Source organism: Trichoplusia ni, chromosome 17, assembly GCF_003590095.1.
Source record: "Trichoplusia ni isolate ovarian cell line Hi5 chromosome 17, tn1, whole genome shotgun sequence".
NCBI classification, from domain to species: Eukaryota; Metazoa; Arthropoda; class Insecta; order Lepidoptera; family Noctuidae; genus Trichoplusia; species Trichoplusia ni.
In genome coordinates this window covers 4,560,346-4,578,807 of record NC_039494.1, presented here as the reverse complement: position 1 = coordinate 4,578,807, position 18,462 = coordinate 4,560,346, and the positions used below count along the sequence as shown (strand labels likewise).

At 36.0% G+C, this 18,462-nt stretch overlaps 1 protein-coding gene across 1 annotated transcript; it reads left to right on the top strand.

Moving 5' to 3' along the window:
* The first annotated feature begins 1,022 nt into the window (after window positions 1-1,022).
* On the top strand, window positions 1,023-18,460 carry LOC113502480 (decaprenyl-diphosphate synthase subunit 2). Its single transcript, XM_026884064.1, has 7 exons — window positions 1,023-1,610; window positions 6,394-6,525; window positions 8,798-8,986; window positions 11,443-11,579; window positions 16,257-16,417; window positions 16,764-16,955; window positions 17,414-18,460. The coding sequence occupies exons 1-7, from the start codon at window positions 1,297-1,299 to the stop codon at window positions 17,573-17,575; spliced, it is 1,287 nt and encodes a 428-aa protein (XP_026739865.1). The 5' UTR covers window positions 1,023-1,296; the 3' UTR covers window positions 17,576-18,460.
* The last annotated feature ends 2 nt before the right edge of the window (window positions 18,461-18,462 follow it).

Here is an 18,462-nt window from a genome sequence, read left to right as displayed (position 1 = left end):
AAGACTGCTCCAGAAACCCTAAATCCAACCTATTTAAAACTTTTAGGTGTCATAGCTCTGTTAGTTGTCTATATGGGCGCTTACTTACTTCAGACCTCTTGGCACAGATGGCGCTGTATAACACATCAGTACATGTGTAAGACAACCTTTACAAAATACAAATATTTTGTCTTAAAGAGTTAAAGTACGTAGTCGGTAATGTTACATATATATATAATATATCTTTCTTCTAATATATAAAATTCCCGCGTCACGATGTTAGTTACCGTACTCCTGCAAAACGGTTCGACCAAATTTTTAAGAAATTTTGTATACATATTGGGTAGGTTTGAGAATTTTTTATAATGTGGCATTAAAAATACATACAACTAGAAATAATTTATTAGGCAAAACAACGTTTGCTGGGTCAGCTAGTTATAATATAATATTCCACAACTATTACACAACGCCATGTAGTGTAAAACTAAGCAAGGCTTGCATACCTACCTATAACTACTCATATATTTTTTAAATACTTACATCCATACTAATATAATAAATGCGAAAGTAACTCTGTCTGTCTGTCTGTCGTCATCGTGCTTACCACGCAAACATTTGTCCTGGGTCTGAATCGAACCCACGACCTCACTAGTATATTAGTCAGAGCTACTAACCATTAGACCAACAGGCCAGTCAGTGGTTAAGAATTACTCGTCAAGTTGCTCAAATCATATTAGAAGTTCTGACTTCTGACAACCTATAGACAGCATGAAAAATTACAATAATTAATTGCTTAACTTATTTTAAAAATAAGATAAACTCGGTTTGTCAAAATAAAGAGGATTAAAGAGTCCAAAAGCATTTCAGACTTTAACAACTGAAATAATTTTATCATCCGGTACGTTACTATTCTGCTGCTTCCAGCCCCGCTTCGCTATGATCGTGTGACATCACACGGCAAACCGCGAATCCAACGTCAATTCGGTTTGCACTCTGCTTCATAACCGTTCACCAATCGCATCTCAGCCGCCATTCGTTCAGTCAACCATTTACGCGCGAAAGTTGCGGACGTTCGGATTTCGCACTTCAAATCATTTACGAAACATTACCTTTTGTGCAATACTGTCTGGTACAAAAGAAAATTCGTTCAACAGTTTTCTAAAGAAATATTGTGTGGAAAATATAAATACTTGTTTATACATATTTTCGTGTGTAAATACAGTGTTATAACAAATTATTAAATATATTAATTGTCTGCGATTGCGAAATACGAATTTAGGTCTCAATTTTCCTAGGCCAGCGCAGTTAGTCAGGAAAATGAGTTTGAGCCGATTGTGTCGAGTCGTTAAATGCGATTTAGTGAAAGTTCAGTCATCTAGTGCGTTGGTTTCGAAACTTTGGGGACCTTGTGCTGGGAGGGAAGTGAGCACGAGTTGCACGCAACCTGCCAGTATTGCACAACACAGTACGAAGCCGGATTGGAACCGGGCTGTCAGTGAGGCGGAGAAGATTGTAGGATATCCGACCTCCTTCCTGAGTCTCCGATGGGTTCTGAGCGACGAGATCGCGAACGTAGCGCTCCATTTGCGCAAACTGGTTGGGAGTAATCACCCTTTGTTGAAAACGGCTAAGTATGTTCTTCGTTTATATTTTGCTATTGTTACCTACATTAGTTACGTTTAAAAAATTAACTGAAAAATCAAACTCACCTTAAAGATTACCTATCTAACCCTAAAAGATTGCCTTAAAAAAATCTTCTCTATTGCAAAAGATACAGGGCATTCTGAAAAAACACGTTAAAATCCCATGAAGTGCGTTAATGACGTACTCAAGAATTTTAATCCTTACAAACATGTTATTGCCTTCAAGCACAACTTGAACTTGGCTGGAAACATGTCAGAAGTTAAGTAAAATTTTAAACTTTTGATATGAACTGTTTGGCAATAAAGTTAACACAAATATAACCTCCTTCGTGGAGTAATGAAATGCGAGGAGTTCTACCATCGAATTGCGAAACGAGATATTCTGTAATCACCTTAAACTTTATGTCGTCACTTGTAACTTATTAATTCATAGAACTACTTCACATAACCGCAATTAAAAATCTAATCTAATCTAATAGTGTATGGAACACAGATGTACTGTTTCACGTTAAAGTAAAATTAAGAAGAACAGCTAGAACCTACGTAGATACACTTATTAAATAAAGCTTATTTTTCTGATCTCATTCTCGTAGTTAGACTGAGCTCAGACTTTGACTGCTTGTTAACAGGCTAAGAAGTTAAATTCTAAGACTATAGAACCTCCTTGCAGTTAGATCGAAACACTATTTGAAATTGCTCATTTGTTGGAGAGCTTAATGCTTACCCGATCAGCTATAACAGTGGTAAAAATGTCGCTTATCAAAAACACCAAACTACCACGAACAAACCAGTACAAGCTATGTCTTACTTACATAATTTTCTTATCTCGTAAACCTCCTCCTCCAGGCTCCACCTGAAGTGTGGGAGAATCTTTGTGCAGTCCATTGTAATTCTACAGCCAAAAGAGCTATAGAGTATAATGTAGTATTTTGATTTTCACTTTTTAACATCTCGTTTAGCAATAAAAGTACAATACGTAAGGCACTTCAAATATTTCTAATTAAATAACTCCAATAGCAATTACAAGAGAAAGTATCAAAACAATCGCTAGGTTCTAAAATGTCCAATTTACGGTTTAACAGACGTTAATCTAACACTTACATTCAAATTCTCACAGTTAACTTTTACTTTAGTGTTTTAACTGCAGTTTATTTTTCACATTACCATAGCAAAGCTGTTAAAATAAAAAGCTAACAAATATACGGCAAATCCTAAAGATCTATTTTTATTTATGCTTAGTTAAATTTGTTTAATAACGCTCTCGCGTATTCATAAGGACTAGTTTCGGACCCCGTTAGCTCTTAATTGAACCTCTAGTTTGGACCGAAATTAGTCGGGATATCTCGAAAAATACGTGTTAGTAAAGTGTTATAAAATAAATAATTAAAATCAAAGATGTACGTTGAGTAGAAATACAAAATTCTGGTGTGGTTTTCAAATACACAGGTATTTCTTTGAATAAAATCTGTCAATATCATTAAAATGTTCATTACTATTAATATAAAAGCCGTGAAAATTAGCATTTACCTAATAATACTACTATTTCCTATTATTCCTAGAAACTACAAGTACCTTCTATTTATCCATAGAAAGTTTAATCGTGAGTTCGTGACCTCTCGTGTTTCTGTACTGGGAATAAATTGCAAGATGATGATCTCCGAGTTTTCTTTGGACCGCAATATTACAATTTTTATAATGAGGAAACTAATGCTGTATGTACGGCGAAATATATTATGTCAGGTACTCAAATAATCAGATTAAAATACTTTTAAACTAAGTTCATCCGAATCTTTGAAAAGACGATCAGTTTTTTTATTGTAATGATTCAATAAGAGTCTAATAAGCAACTGACTTGATTCTTAATTGATATGAGGTATAATATGATGCTGATGTTTATGTTATGATGATGTTTGTTTGTTTTAAATTCATAAAATACTGATCCAATGTTAAAAATTGTTTCAGTGATAGATAGCCCTTTTTATGGGGAAGGCTCTAGGATACTACCACGCTGCTTAATAGGCACAGAGTATTATTGAAATATGTTTTTCAAACGGGGAAAAGGCGAGTGCACGTTTTATTAAAACTGAAACTATTCATCCGATTATAAAAATCTAAAAAATCAAAACTTACATTTGACTAAGTTAGGCTCAACAGTTAGTCTGGAATATGACGGATTTCCGATTGAAAACGGAATTTTAAGATACACCTTTCATACTGACCTCTTTTCACCAATGGTCCGTTTCCAAAAACTCATTCAAAAAGTTCCGCATTACTGCAACCTGATTCAGGAACAGGTATTGCTTTCGCCGTAACGGAGTATATTTTCGGAATACTTAAAGTGGGACTGTACATACTGGCATATCAATGTATCCGATCTCATGCATTTGTAAGTTAAATGTGCCATAAAAATTTGTTGCTGTCGTTGAGAATGCGATCCTTCCATGGTAGTTTTAATAAGTGAATTTTATTGCATGTTGCTCATTGTGAATCAGAAAGTACGTGTGTATACCTTTTGCAGTTTTGCATTCAATGAACGCAGGCGTAGGTGTGATCTTGTTTACTGTGCATGACCTTCCGTGAAATTTACGCACTATTTTGTCTTATTTTATATGCAAGCCTTAGATTTATATACACGGTGATTTTTTAGTCGTGTTACAAAAGCAGCCCAGTTCATGTATCCGACGTAAAATACCCCTAGGCGCGATTATTATTTTTTTATCATCAACTAAGCTAATAGGTACGAAGAAAAATCAAATAAGAGAAATCTGAAACATACTCTTAAAAATGATAAAAACGCCGCCGCCCGCGCCCCTCACCATTGTTACAACCAGTGTTTTACACGGAGCGAGTGTCTTTCTGATCCCCTCAGCCCGATACCCCTTAGTCAGACCTGGTCAGACTATGTAGCTTCTGACAATCTGTAACGACTGCCAAAGATGTGTAAAAAACAAAGTAACCTTATGTACGTTTGTAGTCATTCCTAATTTTAAGGCTAATAACGAAAATATTGCATACTGCATATGCATACTGTATACAGGTATGTGACTTTGTATTCATATAATTGGTGTAAAACATTCGTAACAGGTTTTTACGTGGGAAGTAGTTCTGTAACACAGTAAATTACCTCTGCACATCGTAACATATCGCGTGCTGAGGTTACTGTCGAACATTGCATTCCTTATTGTTCATCAAATCACTAGGATCGTTACACACGCATTTAGTTTACGACTCAGCTGCTCGAATTACTACAGTTAAAAAGTTTTTAATACGATAAATCAAATAAGAAAATGCTGAAACTGAAGTGTTTTTCACTAAAATAAGCCAATTTCTAAATGGTTCTCTTATTTATATAAAAGATTTTAATGTTTGTCTTTGTATTAATGAGACACAAAAGACGGCTAAACGAGATTTCTAACTACAGTATACACACCTCACGAAGCTATGAGCTCAACAAGCGACCGCAAATGTCAATAACATTTTCGGTTCACGTGTTTCACAAGTAATTAAAATTTATTCGTCGTTACTCCGACACACTGTGAATAAATGTCAGTGAATATTTACTGGCTTCGCTCACTTTCCTCGTTTGTGTCTGGCTTTATATTCAATTTGTATTCCCCCAACATCCGATAAAGACACCATACGCAAATATACTCGAACTTCGTCATACTCCCATTCAGTTCAAGTATGTCATTGTTTTTATATTGTTCTAAGGCTGTGTTTCCATCAGAGATGCGGAGCGAGGGATTTTTAGCCAAAGATATTTTTCGTATGCTAGGAATGGTTTCATGCGCGATACTGACAATGCCATTTTCTTAGTGATATTTATTTACTTGGTAACTTTAATAGAACGCGCTTGAATTAATAAAGTTGTCAGGACGACGTGATTCATTGAAACAAAATCTAATTTGTAGACATTTAACCGTTTTCTATTGACGTTCATGATTGTAGAAGTGTCACTTTGTAGCTATCGACTCGATAAGATGAATTTCTTCCCTTCTGGATGTGGAATCGGTTACCACCCAGCTCAGTGATTGTATGATGAGCACGATCATTTCTTCTGTGTTTGGGTGTAATTTATCTATAGTATGTACGAGTCCGTATTTCTATGTTTATTAGTCGTATAATACTCATAATACAAGCTTTGCTATGTTTAAGACCAGATCTCAAAGAAGAGTTGTCAAAGCAGAATGGAAGCGACACGGCAGACGGTTATAGCGATGTCTCCCTTACACAACAGTTCTTGAGTTTGGCCTCTACATAGTTAATCTCATCGTTGCTAAATCTTAGTTATTATCATAAAAATGCTGATTTTATTAGTTAATATCATATATATTTCGGTTAAATATGATTCGTTAGACATCTCATGGTCATAGACTGAACATTGAACAATCAAAATGCGATTTTTAAACTAGTTGTGTAACGCGGATGACTGGTCAAAACTTTTGTTTTCTCGCTCTAATAGATTATGTAAAGTACAATCACCACGAAGTGCCAAAGATTTTGACGATCCATAAATATGTATTATAGATTTTAAACTCAAAGCCGATCAAATGTTCGAAGGTTTTGTGTCGATTAGATTAGCAAAATGTTTTTTTTTTTTATCTGGAGTCCCACCGAAACTGTAGGAGATAGTTTTTTGTCTTAGAGTAAAAACAAATTGTCAAAAAAGTCCGAGAAGAAATTCAAATGAAACAGCCTAAAAACCACTAAAGTACACTTAATGAATATAGATTAATTAAAAAGAACAGAATTTATAGAGATATTTTTACAGGAATCTGATCTACAATGGCAAGAACAACATGCAAGCGTGGGGTCTCATCGTGCTGCTGGTCTCCAAGGCTGCCGGCCACAGCCCCGAGATCCCGGACATGGAGCAGGACAAGGCCGCTGGGGTTCTGCACAGGTTAGACTGCTATTAGGTTCTTCCCCTAGAAATCCCTAAAAAAACCAACTGCTATACTTGTTTCAAGGTAACTTGATATGATTTGGTCATATCAAGCTACCTGCACATCAAAAACATACAACCGACATGAAATAAAAATAGATGTCTTGATGATTTTTATGGGACCAAATGAAAGCTCTCTTACCAAAATTACCAAAATCAATTTATCCACTCTGAAGGTCTACTTAAAACTGACGAATTGGAAACCTCCTCCTTTTTTGAAGTAGGTTGAAAAGAAGAAAATATATTTTGATCATCAAAGGGATTTCCCACCTCATTTATAATAAAAAATCGCACTTGTTACACCTTATAGTTTTTTACACTACAACACATTACAAACATTACAAGTTTATCAAAAGTGACCACGTCAGGTACTTAACCTTCAAAAGGTTACATTGCCTGATCTTTCTCCTTTATGTGCATATAATCAGTTGATCATTTATAATCATCAACGACCTTTATATATATGGTAGATATTAAATATACAAATTGTTCTTACAAATTATCGAAAGGGCGCTGACCGCCGGAAGGTTGTGTAGTGAACCTGCTTCCAACTTCCTTATTTATCGCTGTCATAACTATCCATAAAGCTTCCTGTGCAAACACCGCCGATATTAATGGTGCATGCAGTAATTTATGGTCTGGCCAAGTCTTTGGGTGTTCCGAAGCAGGAAATCAATTGAGCAAGTTTAATGATCTGGGTCTTAGATAATTGACTATTTTAGAAGCGTGAAGGGTTGGTTAAGAGGATAGTATAAGATCCTTTAGGAAGGATTTTTAGGACATTGTCTTTCAGTCATCACGGTATCAGAAAACCCTATTCTTGACTGCTTTCTATTCAGATAAGTTGAAGATCAATCTAAATTTAATCTAATTGATTGCCATGCTAGAAGATTAAAAACAATATTAGTTGTGAAATTTTGTGTCTGATTTATGTGGAAAGTCTAATCTTTTGAAAAAAAAACATCATTATGCACTAGAACATTGATTACTTAAACTAAGATTATAACTTCGTTAGTGTTACGTATATTGAACTAAAGTGCCTTGGTACATGTATCTGGCACAGTTAATAGATACTTAATAACACTGTTCGACCTTCATCTTAAACACCTCCCACTTCGACAAAATGCAGTCGACCAGAGGGCAGAGAAACTGTTGTTAGAATCAAGGACGAACACGTACTGGCCCTTAAAGTTAGACTGGTGCAGTTTTATAAGTGGTCCGCCGCTTCACATAATGTCGTGCGTCCAGCCATCACCTTTCCTCAGCTTCAGGGCCCTGACTATGCTATTTACAATGGTCGATGAAGGAATGGATTGGTGGAATGGAGGAAATAATTGGATTATGGCTATTGTAAAAAAAGCAGGATTGGGGTTGTTGTTGGATCCCAGTTGTCTTGAATTCAGAGTTGGCAGGCGCGATGTTGCATGTTAAGTGTTCAGTAAAACCACCGTTTTTGTTTGAATACTAAGGATACAAAGTGACATAACTATTTCTAAAAAAATCTGAGAAAACTACATATAGTTAAGTTTCTTCTAGAGTCCAAAAATATATTATCTAGTTTATCTGCAAGATGCAATTTATTCAATGCATCTAAAAAAGAATCTTGTTATAAAATATTCAGATCGAATTAATCTTTAAGTACCTACCCATATTCTTTAATTTTAATACTTGTTTGCCAAATTGTTTTGCGTATTTGGAATTTCAAAAGAAGTTTAAATGTGTTCGATTATACTCGTACCTCGAAAAAGGGACCACTTTCTTTATGCGCGCCTTGCAATGACCTCAATACTGTGGACTGTTATAATTGAGTACTTGAAGAAAGCAGGTCCTTGTCCGTTCAATAACAGCGGGCCAATGTTTGATAAAGATCGTGTATTATGCGACGTGAGTATTTAGCGCAGTGTCGAATGCAGTACGTTGCAATAAAATTACACAGGAGGAATAATCATTATTAGAAAAAATCTAAAAAGGATATTTTTTTTTAGGATTCAAGCATCTTCTCATTAAGTTGCCCGTAGAAAATACTAAATTAAGTCCTCATAGAAACAATCGAGATTCTTCTCTGGCCCCAAGTAGAAAGTGCCCCAAGTGGTTGAAGGGGTAATATTGGATTAGATAACCACTTAAATTAATATTTTCATACAGCTGACTACGTCATCTCCTTTTCAGCACCATTCTTACTGCATGCTTCTAGTTTTACCGAATTTAATCAACCTTTTTCCTTAATCAGTCAACGCGCTCTCGCCGAGGTGACTGAGATGATTCGCACATCTCACCTGGTCCATAAGGGGCTGGTCAACATGAACTCCCGCCAGCCCATCGCAGCGGAGCCTGATGACATGATGTTTGGCAACAAGATAGCGTTGCTCAGTGGGGACTACCTGTTGGCTAACTCTTGTTCTGAGCTGGCTAATTTAAGGTAAGTGTAAGGTTTTGATGGTGATCTAACCAACCCCTTATTTTTTTATGTTTGAGCCTGTCACACGTCGTGCATTTGTATTGGCGCGAGACCGCAAACACTCGGCTATCGATGCAGGCAATCTAGTTACCTTTACGACTACCAAACTAAGCACATAGATTGTCGACTATTATCTAATCGAGAGTCAAATCGAAGTATACACTCGATGAACGGTTCGGTAGTGTCTGTAATCCTGCCAAAGCATTTATTATAAGGTGACTGTCAGTTGTTATTCACTAAGCGATGCGGAGGGGGACTCAGTCAAGCTGAAAATTTATGATAATGAAGCAAATAGGGAAAATTATGTTGAACAAGACAAATCTGAAACACAGACTTAACCAACCAACGCAAATCATTTTGCATAATATTTGCAATCGCTTTGTTTGTGTCATGAGAAAGTGTTGAGTAACTCGTGAAATAAAAACACAGTTCTTGTTTGCTTTAACGCTTTAAACTCCAGACGTATGGAAAGCCAGCAAATGTATGGATTATATAATAAGCAGTATAACTTTGTGTTGTCCCAGTTTTTGTCAAATGTGCTTCTGTTAAGAAACTAAAGAGATCTCTGTTAAGGCCTTTTTTTCGACCCAAATTTTTTCTTGCATCCTATCTCTCGAGTTTTCCTAAATACCAATTTTAACTAGTGTCTCTGGCGGTCACAACCAATTTCAAGACTCCTGGAACAAAAACAAGTAACAGTAACTATCCCTATATAATAGTACTGGAAACAGTGCCGATAAAACTCATTTCAAATCTAACAATGATGTTGATGCTCGACCACTAATAACCCCACAGTTAGGAGATGACCATCTAGATCCTTCCTTCACCTTGTCTAGATTGCCTAGTCATATCTATATCTCGGCCAATAAAGACTTATCTCATCCTACGTATAAACTTGACCACTTGCCCAGTCCCCTCGATGCACAATCCGGTTTAGCAGCTTAAACTGCCACACGTTACGCAACGTGATACGAACATAAAGTAATAGTGAAAGTGATGTTTACACGGTATTCTTAGAGCCAATGTAATAGTTTAAATAGGTCGACGATGGGTTAATAATTATGACAAGAACAGGGACATTATTATTTTAGAATGATGATGGAATCCCTCGATTGTATGGAAGTGACAGTTGAAAATGTCATTTCCATACATTTAGAAAACACGATTACGTTCGATTTAGAAATGTAAATCGTAAAAGTTTAAATTAATAGCCGAACATAAAACCATTCATAAAAAAACAAACAATTGAATTAAAAACAATGCAATTTGACAAGAACATTCAGAATGATTAATTTAAATCTGAAATAAAAATATAAATGCGTAATAATTCTACATGTAAGTATCACTACGAATGTGTTTTTTCGTATAATTTGATCATTACTCGGGGTCGTACATGGCCCATGTATGAGTGTTACTTTCACAAATGTATGAAGTAAATGTAAACAAATAGTGATTTCATAAAGAATGTTTGACAGTAAGTTTTAACTTTTAGAATAGAGAATTGAATATTTATTTAATCGGAAGAATATTATTACAATAGATGTTACATAAACTAAGATCCATAATATTCTGCTGTTTTCAACGTACAAATATTTTACAGTCTAGAACTAAAATAAGATGTAATTACATTTAAAGCCATAAACTGAACTTTGAAAATAAAGTGCTAGTAAACGATTTATTTATAGTTAGCTCTTATAGCCCCCTGAAAAACTTGAAGCCTGAGGTTAAAGTAACCCAAAAACCTTCAATCATTAAAAAGCGTTATTTTTACAATCGCGTTACTTGGCTGCAGGAACTACATAACTTTCTGGTAGTTCGTAACATTGGTCTAGCAAAAATCAGATTACCTACTTAAATATCAAAATCTATACTCGAAAACACAATTCAGCCTTATGAGCATAGTCAAAGACATTATTTACAGAAATTAAATGCATAGAATATTTAATGAAGTGTTAACGTGTAAATGACCATAGGTACCGGTGACCCACTGACCCACAACACTAGCATTTAACTCTTGGAACAAGACACCATCTATTGTTACACGCGAGTTATTACGACTTAATGGCAATCATTATCATATCAAAAGAACGTGTTATTTCGTTAATGAAGTATGTATTTTTGTTAATCATTTGTTTGGTGTTGTATGAGAAGTCTTGAAAGTCAATTCAATTATTACTTATTTGAGCCAAGCATCTTAACTTCTGTCTTAGTTGCCCTGATGAGAATCGGTGATGTATTCAATGATTTTTTAAATAATTTCGGAGATGGTTCAGTTTTTACTATTCTTTAGAGTATTTTTAACAGTTTAAAAGGTCAGGCTTTTGCAGACTCTTAAATTTTACCGTCCTTTATTTTTAAAGATAACCAACAAGTATTTTTTGTTCACCAAATAAAAAGTATTCTGTTTCTATATTTAGGAATCAAGAGCTGGTCGAGCTGATGTCATCAGCTGTACGAGACCTGGCTGAAGCGGAGTTTCTCGGCGAGAGGGACGAGCAGAACAACCCTCTGCCATCGCGACCTCTGCCTAAAGAGCAGATCCAAGAGGCCACAGGTAAACAATAAAATAATGCAAACTAACATTTTAAAAGCATCACATTAAAAAAAATTAACCCCTCACAACTTTTAAATGGCTCAACCAATTTTTATAGCATAAATATATCTAACACTCACAAAATTCACATTTGATACGAATCATACTAAATTGAAATCTCTCTATCTGATCAGAAACTATGATATCCTACACAGACAGGAACCTCAAGTATGTAACATCCCTCTTTTTGCACTGGCACTTATAAGCTACTTGACTAGCGGTTTTTGACATATTATATATGCAGTTCATGTTTGTATATCTAAGGTATTTATAACTATTACTCCAGATTAAGGACAAAATTATCCTTGACCCCTACACTTGTTATCAACCGTTAACTTTGATTAAATGTATGATATTGTACGTGACAACATTTGAATGTTTTCCAACTGTCACGTGTATGCAGAATTTAAAAAGTCAACTTAAAATTGTCACTTGTATACGAATTACCATTTAAAACGTCTTAGTTGACTCCTCCTCGCCTCGTTCCTCAACCTACAATGTGATCACCAGAATACTTATCGTGCACACAGTTACACCTCAATTTGCTCAGTTTAAGTATATTTGCAGTGAAGCTAATTAACAAATCCACATCCGTACAACCTTCGAACCTGTTCTACTCACAAACGCGTACTTAAATATTATTCTCATGGACAAATGTTAACTGACTAATACTTGCAAGTAGGACTCAAGTTAGTTTATGGCCAATACAACACTTGGTTTTATTAAAAAAAAATGACTTTTTTTTGACTTGCAGTGTATAAAGCTGTAGGTTATGGACAAATTGGAAGAAATGTTTGATAACTATAGATAAAATTTTGCATACTTATCAAATTAAGTTGTAATACAGTTTTGCTTGCTTAATAATAGAGTCAACAATTTCACGTTTGTACGACACAATTAAATCGAGGTTTAAAAGTTTGTGTTAATATAACAACGCATAAATAGTACTAATGTGAAAACAACCTCATTTCATCAATGCATGTTGAATACGTTTCTCCATAATCGTATATACATTTGCGACATAGTTGACCCATGCATCCGAAGTCACCAGACCATTTGAATTTATCAGCCACTAGCTTATCCATTTTATACCTTACTCTCGTACATTTAAGACTGAAAATAATAGGGATGTTAATACCTCTATTGTGTTTACGCTTCCATACATGGTTTGAAGACGAATTGCATGTAAAGGTGAAAGCGTTAAGTTCGCCTGTCTAGTCACTGATGGTACTCACTTTGTAGTTATCTGTTCGAGGGCTTTCGAGATCATTTGTAAGTTATCTCTGACCCGGACTAGCTTGTCTGATTGCTGTTAGAGAGCACGGATTAGAAACGAGTGAGTAGCCCTTTGAACTGATGGTGGAAAGTTTTGATGCTGTATCTTTAACATTCTCATGGAATTTAGTTATTAAGTTGTTATGTTAGTGTGAGGTAAAAGTATTAGAATTTGTAAAGTTTAGGTGTAATACTTTGATAACTGATGCCCAAAAAGGCTGCCAAGGTAAAATAGGATTGACAGTAGACGCGTTCATAGTGACCGGTGGGCAAAGGTTATCACATGGATTGGAAGCCAGCAGATTGTAGACGCCATGCTTTGCCCCCCATTAAGAGGTGGCGGGACGAACTAAAGTCTAAACGCATATACCGCTTTTTTGTTATAAGTTTCACAGGATAGATTATTTCTAAAGATGTGCGTGTGGGAAGGTAGGATTTGCCCAGCAGTAAGACATACGGCCGCTTTCTATATTCGATCCCGAATCTAAGATTCCGATCAATCCAGATTTTACTCAATCCCTCGATTGAGCTTGAATCTGCATTTCATTAATCGATCTCGTCTCGAAATCCATCGAAAAAAAACGGATAGATCGCCCTGCTAAACGTTTTGTTTTACGCATGTGCAGAAAAAGTACTTCAGCGATTATTAATGAGTAAAATGGTGGCTTTTCTCTTAAAGATTATCTATTTTATGTATAATCACTAGAAATTGCACAAAATACAAAAATAAATGATTGGGAAGTCGTAGCGGTAAAATTCTGTAATTCTACCTCAAGATTAGAAAAAGCATAAACGACAATAAACGTTTATTGATCAGTAACGGAACGTCAGTCAATCGAAAAGTTGTCAGTCAGTTTGACATTAACATAATATATTTTAAAATCGCAAGTTTATTTGTTGTTTGTGTTTCCGATGTCTCAGTTATAGAATAGAATACAGCGGCAATATTCGAGCGCGTTCAGAATAAGTTCACGCGCCATTTGTCCAAGAAACTGTATGGGGTGTATCCGTTCTACCTACTCATGGATCCCACTCTGTTTGTTCTGAGCATGGTTGGCAATGATCAACTGTATATGAGACGGGAGTTTGCACTGGTCGTCTTCTTGGTGAAAGTGATTCGTGGAGTGGAGAATCACCCGGAAGTATTACAGCGCTTGAGCGTGTGTACCGGACCCCTTCGTGTGGCGGCGGAGAAGCCCGCACCTACAGCGAGAACAAATTTGCTCGCCAAAGCACCTCTTACAAGAGCTCTCCACACCACCAACTTCTTCAAAATCAGACTGACGTGTTTCTGTGTTTTTAATAATGTAATGTGTTGCAATTTTTGTTTAGTTTAAGTTCTAAGTTGTCGCATTAGGGTAAACCCTGTAATGATACTTCATGGTTTTAAATAAATAAATGAAAACGAGAATATTATAATCGTTATCTATTGATTCCAGTATTACAGATATTGGTAAAAGTGTACTTAGTACACAAAAACTATAATACCGAAAGCAAAAAAGTTTAAGCATCAGCTTATGCTTAGCAATCCAAAAGAATTACTGAGCGCTGGTCTTCAGCTTAAATCCTTGACCCCCGTTTACAAGTAAAGTACAGAAAAAAAAAACAGCCACTCGATACATCACAATCACAATTACAAATTTTGAGGACAAAGTTTGTTCTTCGTCACTGTTACTACTATCCCAGTCCGATAGCTGAGCTAATACTTCAAGATCGCTATCACTATCACTTGAAAATATTTCCATTTTCACAGATTTCTCAGTACAATCCGTAAAAAATTGGGGATCGCAATTATAGATCAAAAACGTCAAAAATCGATTTGTCAAAACCAGAGATCGGTTATAGAAAACGCATAACCGTCACTTTCATACAAATACCTATCTAAAATCTCGATCCGCTCTCCCAAAGATAGATTGAAGAAAAAGATCGAGAAAACGATCCATGGATCGGTTATAGAAACACTAAAAGTTGGAAATGGATTCAAATGTCAATCTCGATCCGTAAATTAGGGATTGAGATCGAATATAGAAAGCGGCCGATAGTTGACAAGTTATATCAAGTTACGTGGCGTTATGTACCTTGATCAAAAATCTATTCTGTTTATCGATAGAGATCGATAGTGATAATCACCATGGATCGACAAAAGCCGTTCAATAGCCGTGATAAGAAACTCTAATAAAGTTATTTCTAAGCAGTTACTCTCAAACTATACAAAGTTCTAAATACACCAATATTGTTCCACAAAGAAATCAAGTTCACATTGGAAATCATCGCATTCCGATCTACAATGGTACATATATAGGGTGCATTAGTATTCGAGCGGCGTGTCTCGCAAGGAACTGTGCTGCCCCCAATGCTGATTGTCGAACAATGGAGACAAATATTGTGGCAAGGCGACCTATGCTTCGTGTTGCTGTAATGCACTTAGTTGATTATGTACAAGTTAGAGATAAATAAAAAGTAAAACAGTTTAATGCCAAGATGTACTCCTGAGACGTGTTCATTATTTTGATACGGTGTGAAGTATATGATTATTAGAATAGTATCGCCTTTTTCTGAAGTAAAATAATTCGTAAATATAAATTTAATTGTACAGTTGAACTGTTAACACTCTATAAACATAAGTAGGATTAGAGAGAGGTGACCAAAAAAATTTAAAACGATACAAAAAAATACAACCAAATCGTTGTACCATGTAGTCCATCATGCTACACACGACAGTTTTTATTAAATCGGACACATCAAACAATTAATCATTATTTTTCCGCCAAAGAGTTCGAATAATTGCATACAATAAAACTTAACCTCTTAACCAATTAACCGGAATCGGTAATGTTAACGTTTTCTCCAACTCGAGTCACGCTGATTCCGGTTTAACGAAGAAAAGGTTAGGTTTCCGCCGACAGTCACTGAACTTTCGTTTTCACTGTACTTTTCCATATAGCTTTGAGCTTATGAATATATTAATTTATTTTCTTGGTTATGTAAGTTTTTGAATGGAAATGCCTTATTAAAAACATATACCTATATTATGTGACGACATCTGAATTATGTTGGTATCTAGTTGGAGTTTGTTCGTCTTTTAGCATAAAACTTCGTATATGTTTTGGCTAACGACTCAACCTTTTACTCAAAAATATTTTAAGATTAAGGAGTAATCGGAATTATACATGCTATGCGCAATTATACAACTTTAAATGGTTCTAAACCGCATGAAAGATTTTTCTTGAGAAAGTTGTTTGTTAGTTACAATGTGTGGTTGTTAAAAGTCCAACACAAGGAATGTTAAGCTTTCAATTGGGCGTACAGCTGTAAGCTTATAAAGCACTTCTTGTATATTAAGACAAAGCATTTCCATTCCAGAATGGGATTGCATAGTGGACCCTCTCCCGATGGGCGGCGTGATCGGGTGCGCGGGTCGCGAGTGGTCGGCGCGTCACGTGCTGGCGGCCGGCGCGCTGCTCGGCAAGAGCTGCTCCGCCGCCCTCAAGCTGGCCGGCCATAAACCACAGCTACAGACACAGGTAACATCTAGGACCTTTACTTTGTGATTTTCCTTGAAAATGAGTAAATACACAATTGATGATGCATTACGGAAAATATCATCTAGGAATTTTAGAGGGGGAAATACTTTTTCTATCTCTAGACTGGCCTAGAAGCTCAGGACAAAGAATCGCTAGACTATGGTGTCCTAAGGGTGTACTAAGTAATATCTAGATAAAAATAATGATATTTATGTCTTGGCTTGTCCTTTGTCTGTCTGCTCTTGTTCACTTAATTGTATGTCTCCGAAACCCCCGGTGCCAAAAGATTAAACAAACTTTTTTCTGTTTTTTTTCAACCTTTTATTACCTTACTCCTATTTAATAGGGCTACCTCTTCGGCTGCCACCTAGCCCTAGCATGGCAAGCCTTCCTCGACCTGGAAGCGTTCACGGGCCCCGAGCCCGCCAGCTTCTCCCTCGTCGGGGCCCCGCTCGCCTTCACCCTGGAGGCCAGACCTGAACTGTACGAGTATATTGAAGCCGGGAAGAAGAGCGTCCAGGACGTTGATTATCACGCTGTAAGTCCACTTTTTCCTTCCTAGTCGGTTCCTTATTTGGCCAAGTCCAAAGAGTGTTATGTTTAGTTGCCATTTTATTGTTCAATATATTGCTTGTTTAGGCTGTCTTAATGATGCCGAATGCCAAATTTTTCTCTATGACCTTTTAAATATTTTGTATACTGTTAAATAATGCTAAGACAATAGGCGAAATGCGTATCTGATACCATGTTGAATAATACGATACCCACTGGTATTGGTAGGTAACTTTAAAATAAACGTAAAACTCCATTTAAATAACGGATTTCGGTCCGGTTCTTCTCTACAGAATGAAATTTTCAAACCGTGCTTCTAGAGTCATTACTGTAAACTTTAAAAGTGCCTGGAAAAAGGCCTACTTGAAATAAAACTTTTGTTTTTGGCTCGTCTTCCCTTTTCTTATCCGCGAAAAATTTGCATACTCGTCTTCTTCTCCTCAGCTATACACAGCGGTGCTCGCAGGCGACGGTTTGGAGCAAACCAAGCGTCTCCAGCGCTCGCACATCGCCCGCGCGGTGGACGTGCTGGACAGCTTCCCCAACTGTGACGCCAGGACTGCACTCGCAAACATCATTGTTGCTATGCACCATGAACATTTGTGAAGATAAGTCGTAAATAGGTATTATTTGTTATCATAGCTTTATACTGCAGTAATGACACGTGATTTTAGAGAAAACACAACACAATTCAGAGTCAAATCTATTTGGAGACTCCTTGGAATGCCCTTTGCCGGGCTTTACCTTCGCAGAACTCCATGTAAGTTATGACAAAAAAAAACAATCAATTTCTTTAATAATTTTGTTGCCATCCGCTATAAATACTTCTGAAGTAAAGATGGCCGTACCCAAATGCTCTCGTGATTTAAGAAGGGACGTTAATGCAGGTCATATAATTATATTGAAATTGGCTCAAGAACAGTGAACACTCTAACATTCATCTCCAATATCATCTTTGCTATTTTGCTGTTTATACCTAAATGTCCATAAAGTGACGTCATGTACAGGGAATACTTAATGTTTCATTCCGTATCCATTTCATTCATTTCGCATATTAGTTAAAAAGCCTTCTTCTTAATATTGTCATTTCTAAAGGGAATCCGTGCGTCAGCAAATTGTCTGACTCAAGCTATAGACCCAGTTATTTTATTGAGAAATTACTTTGGGTGTTACTTAGAATTTATAGTAAATCAGGTCATAATTTGAGATCCCCAATGCGAAATGTCCAATTCGTTTTATAGAAATCAATGCTCTGTATTGTATAATTATGAATAGTAATGTCAAGTTTTATACAATTTCATATTATAATGTCCTTTATAATGATCCTTCCATGTTTTATACACTGTTATCCAATTGTGTTATGTAAAAAATAAAAAAGTTACCACAAAAACAACATAATATACAAAACAATATTTAAGAAATTAAAATGACATTGTGAACAAATGCTCAAAGTATTGTAAGTAGTTTTTATCTTTGTATTTTAAAATTAAATT

Excerpts from the sequence above, each read along its gene's own strand:
- LOC113502480 (XM_026884064.1), top strand. The coding sequence starts at position 1,297 with ATGAGTTTGAGCCGATTGTGTCGAGTCGTTAAATGCGATTTAGTGAAA. Across the intron at positions 1,611-6,393 it reads CCTTTGTTGAAAACGGCTAA|GAATCTGATCTACAATGGCA; the intron begins GTATGTTCTTCG and ends ATATTTTTACAG. Across the intron at positions 16,956-17,413 it reads AGGACGTTGATTATCACGCT|CTATACACAGCGGTGCTCGC; the intron begins GTAAGTCCACTT and ends TCTTCTCCTCAG.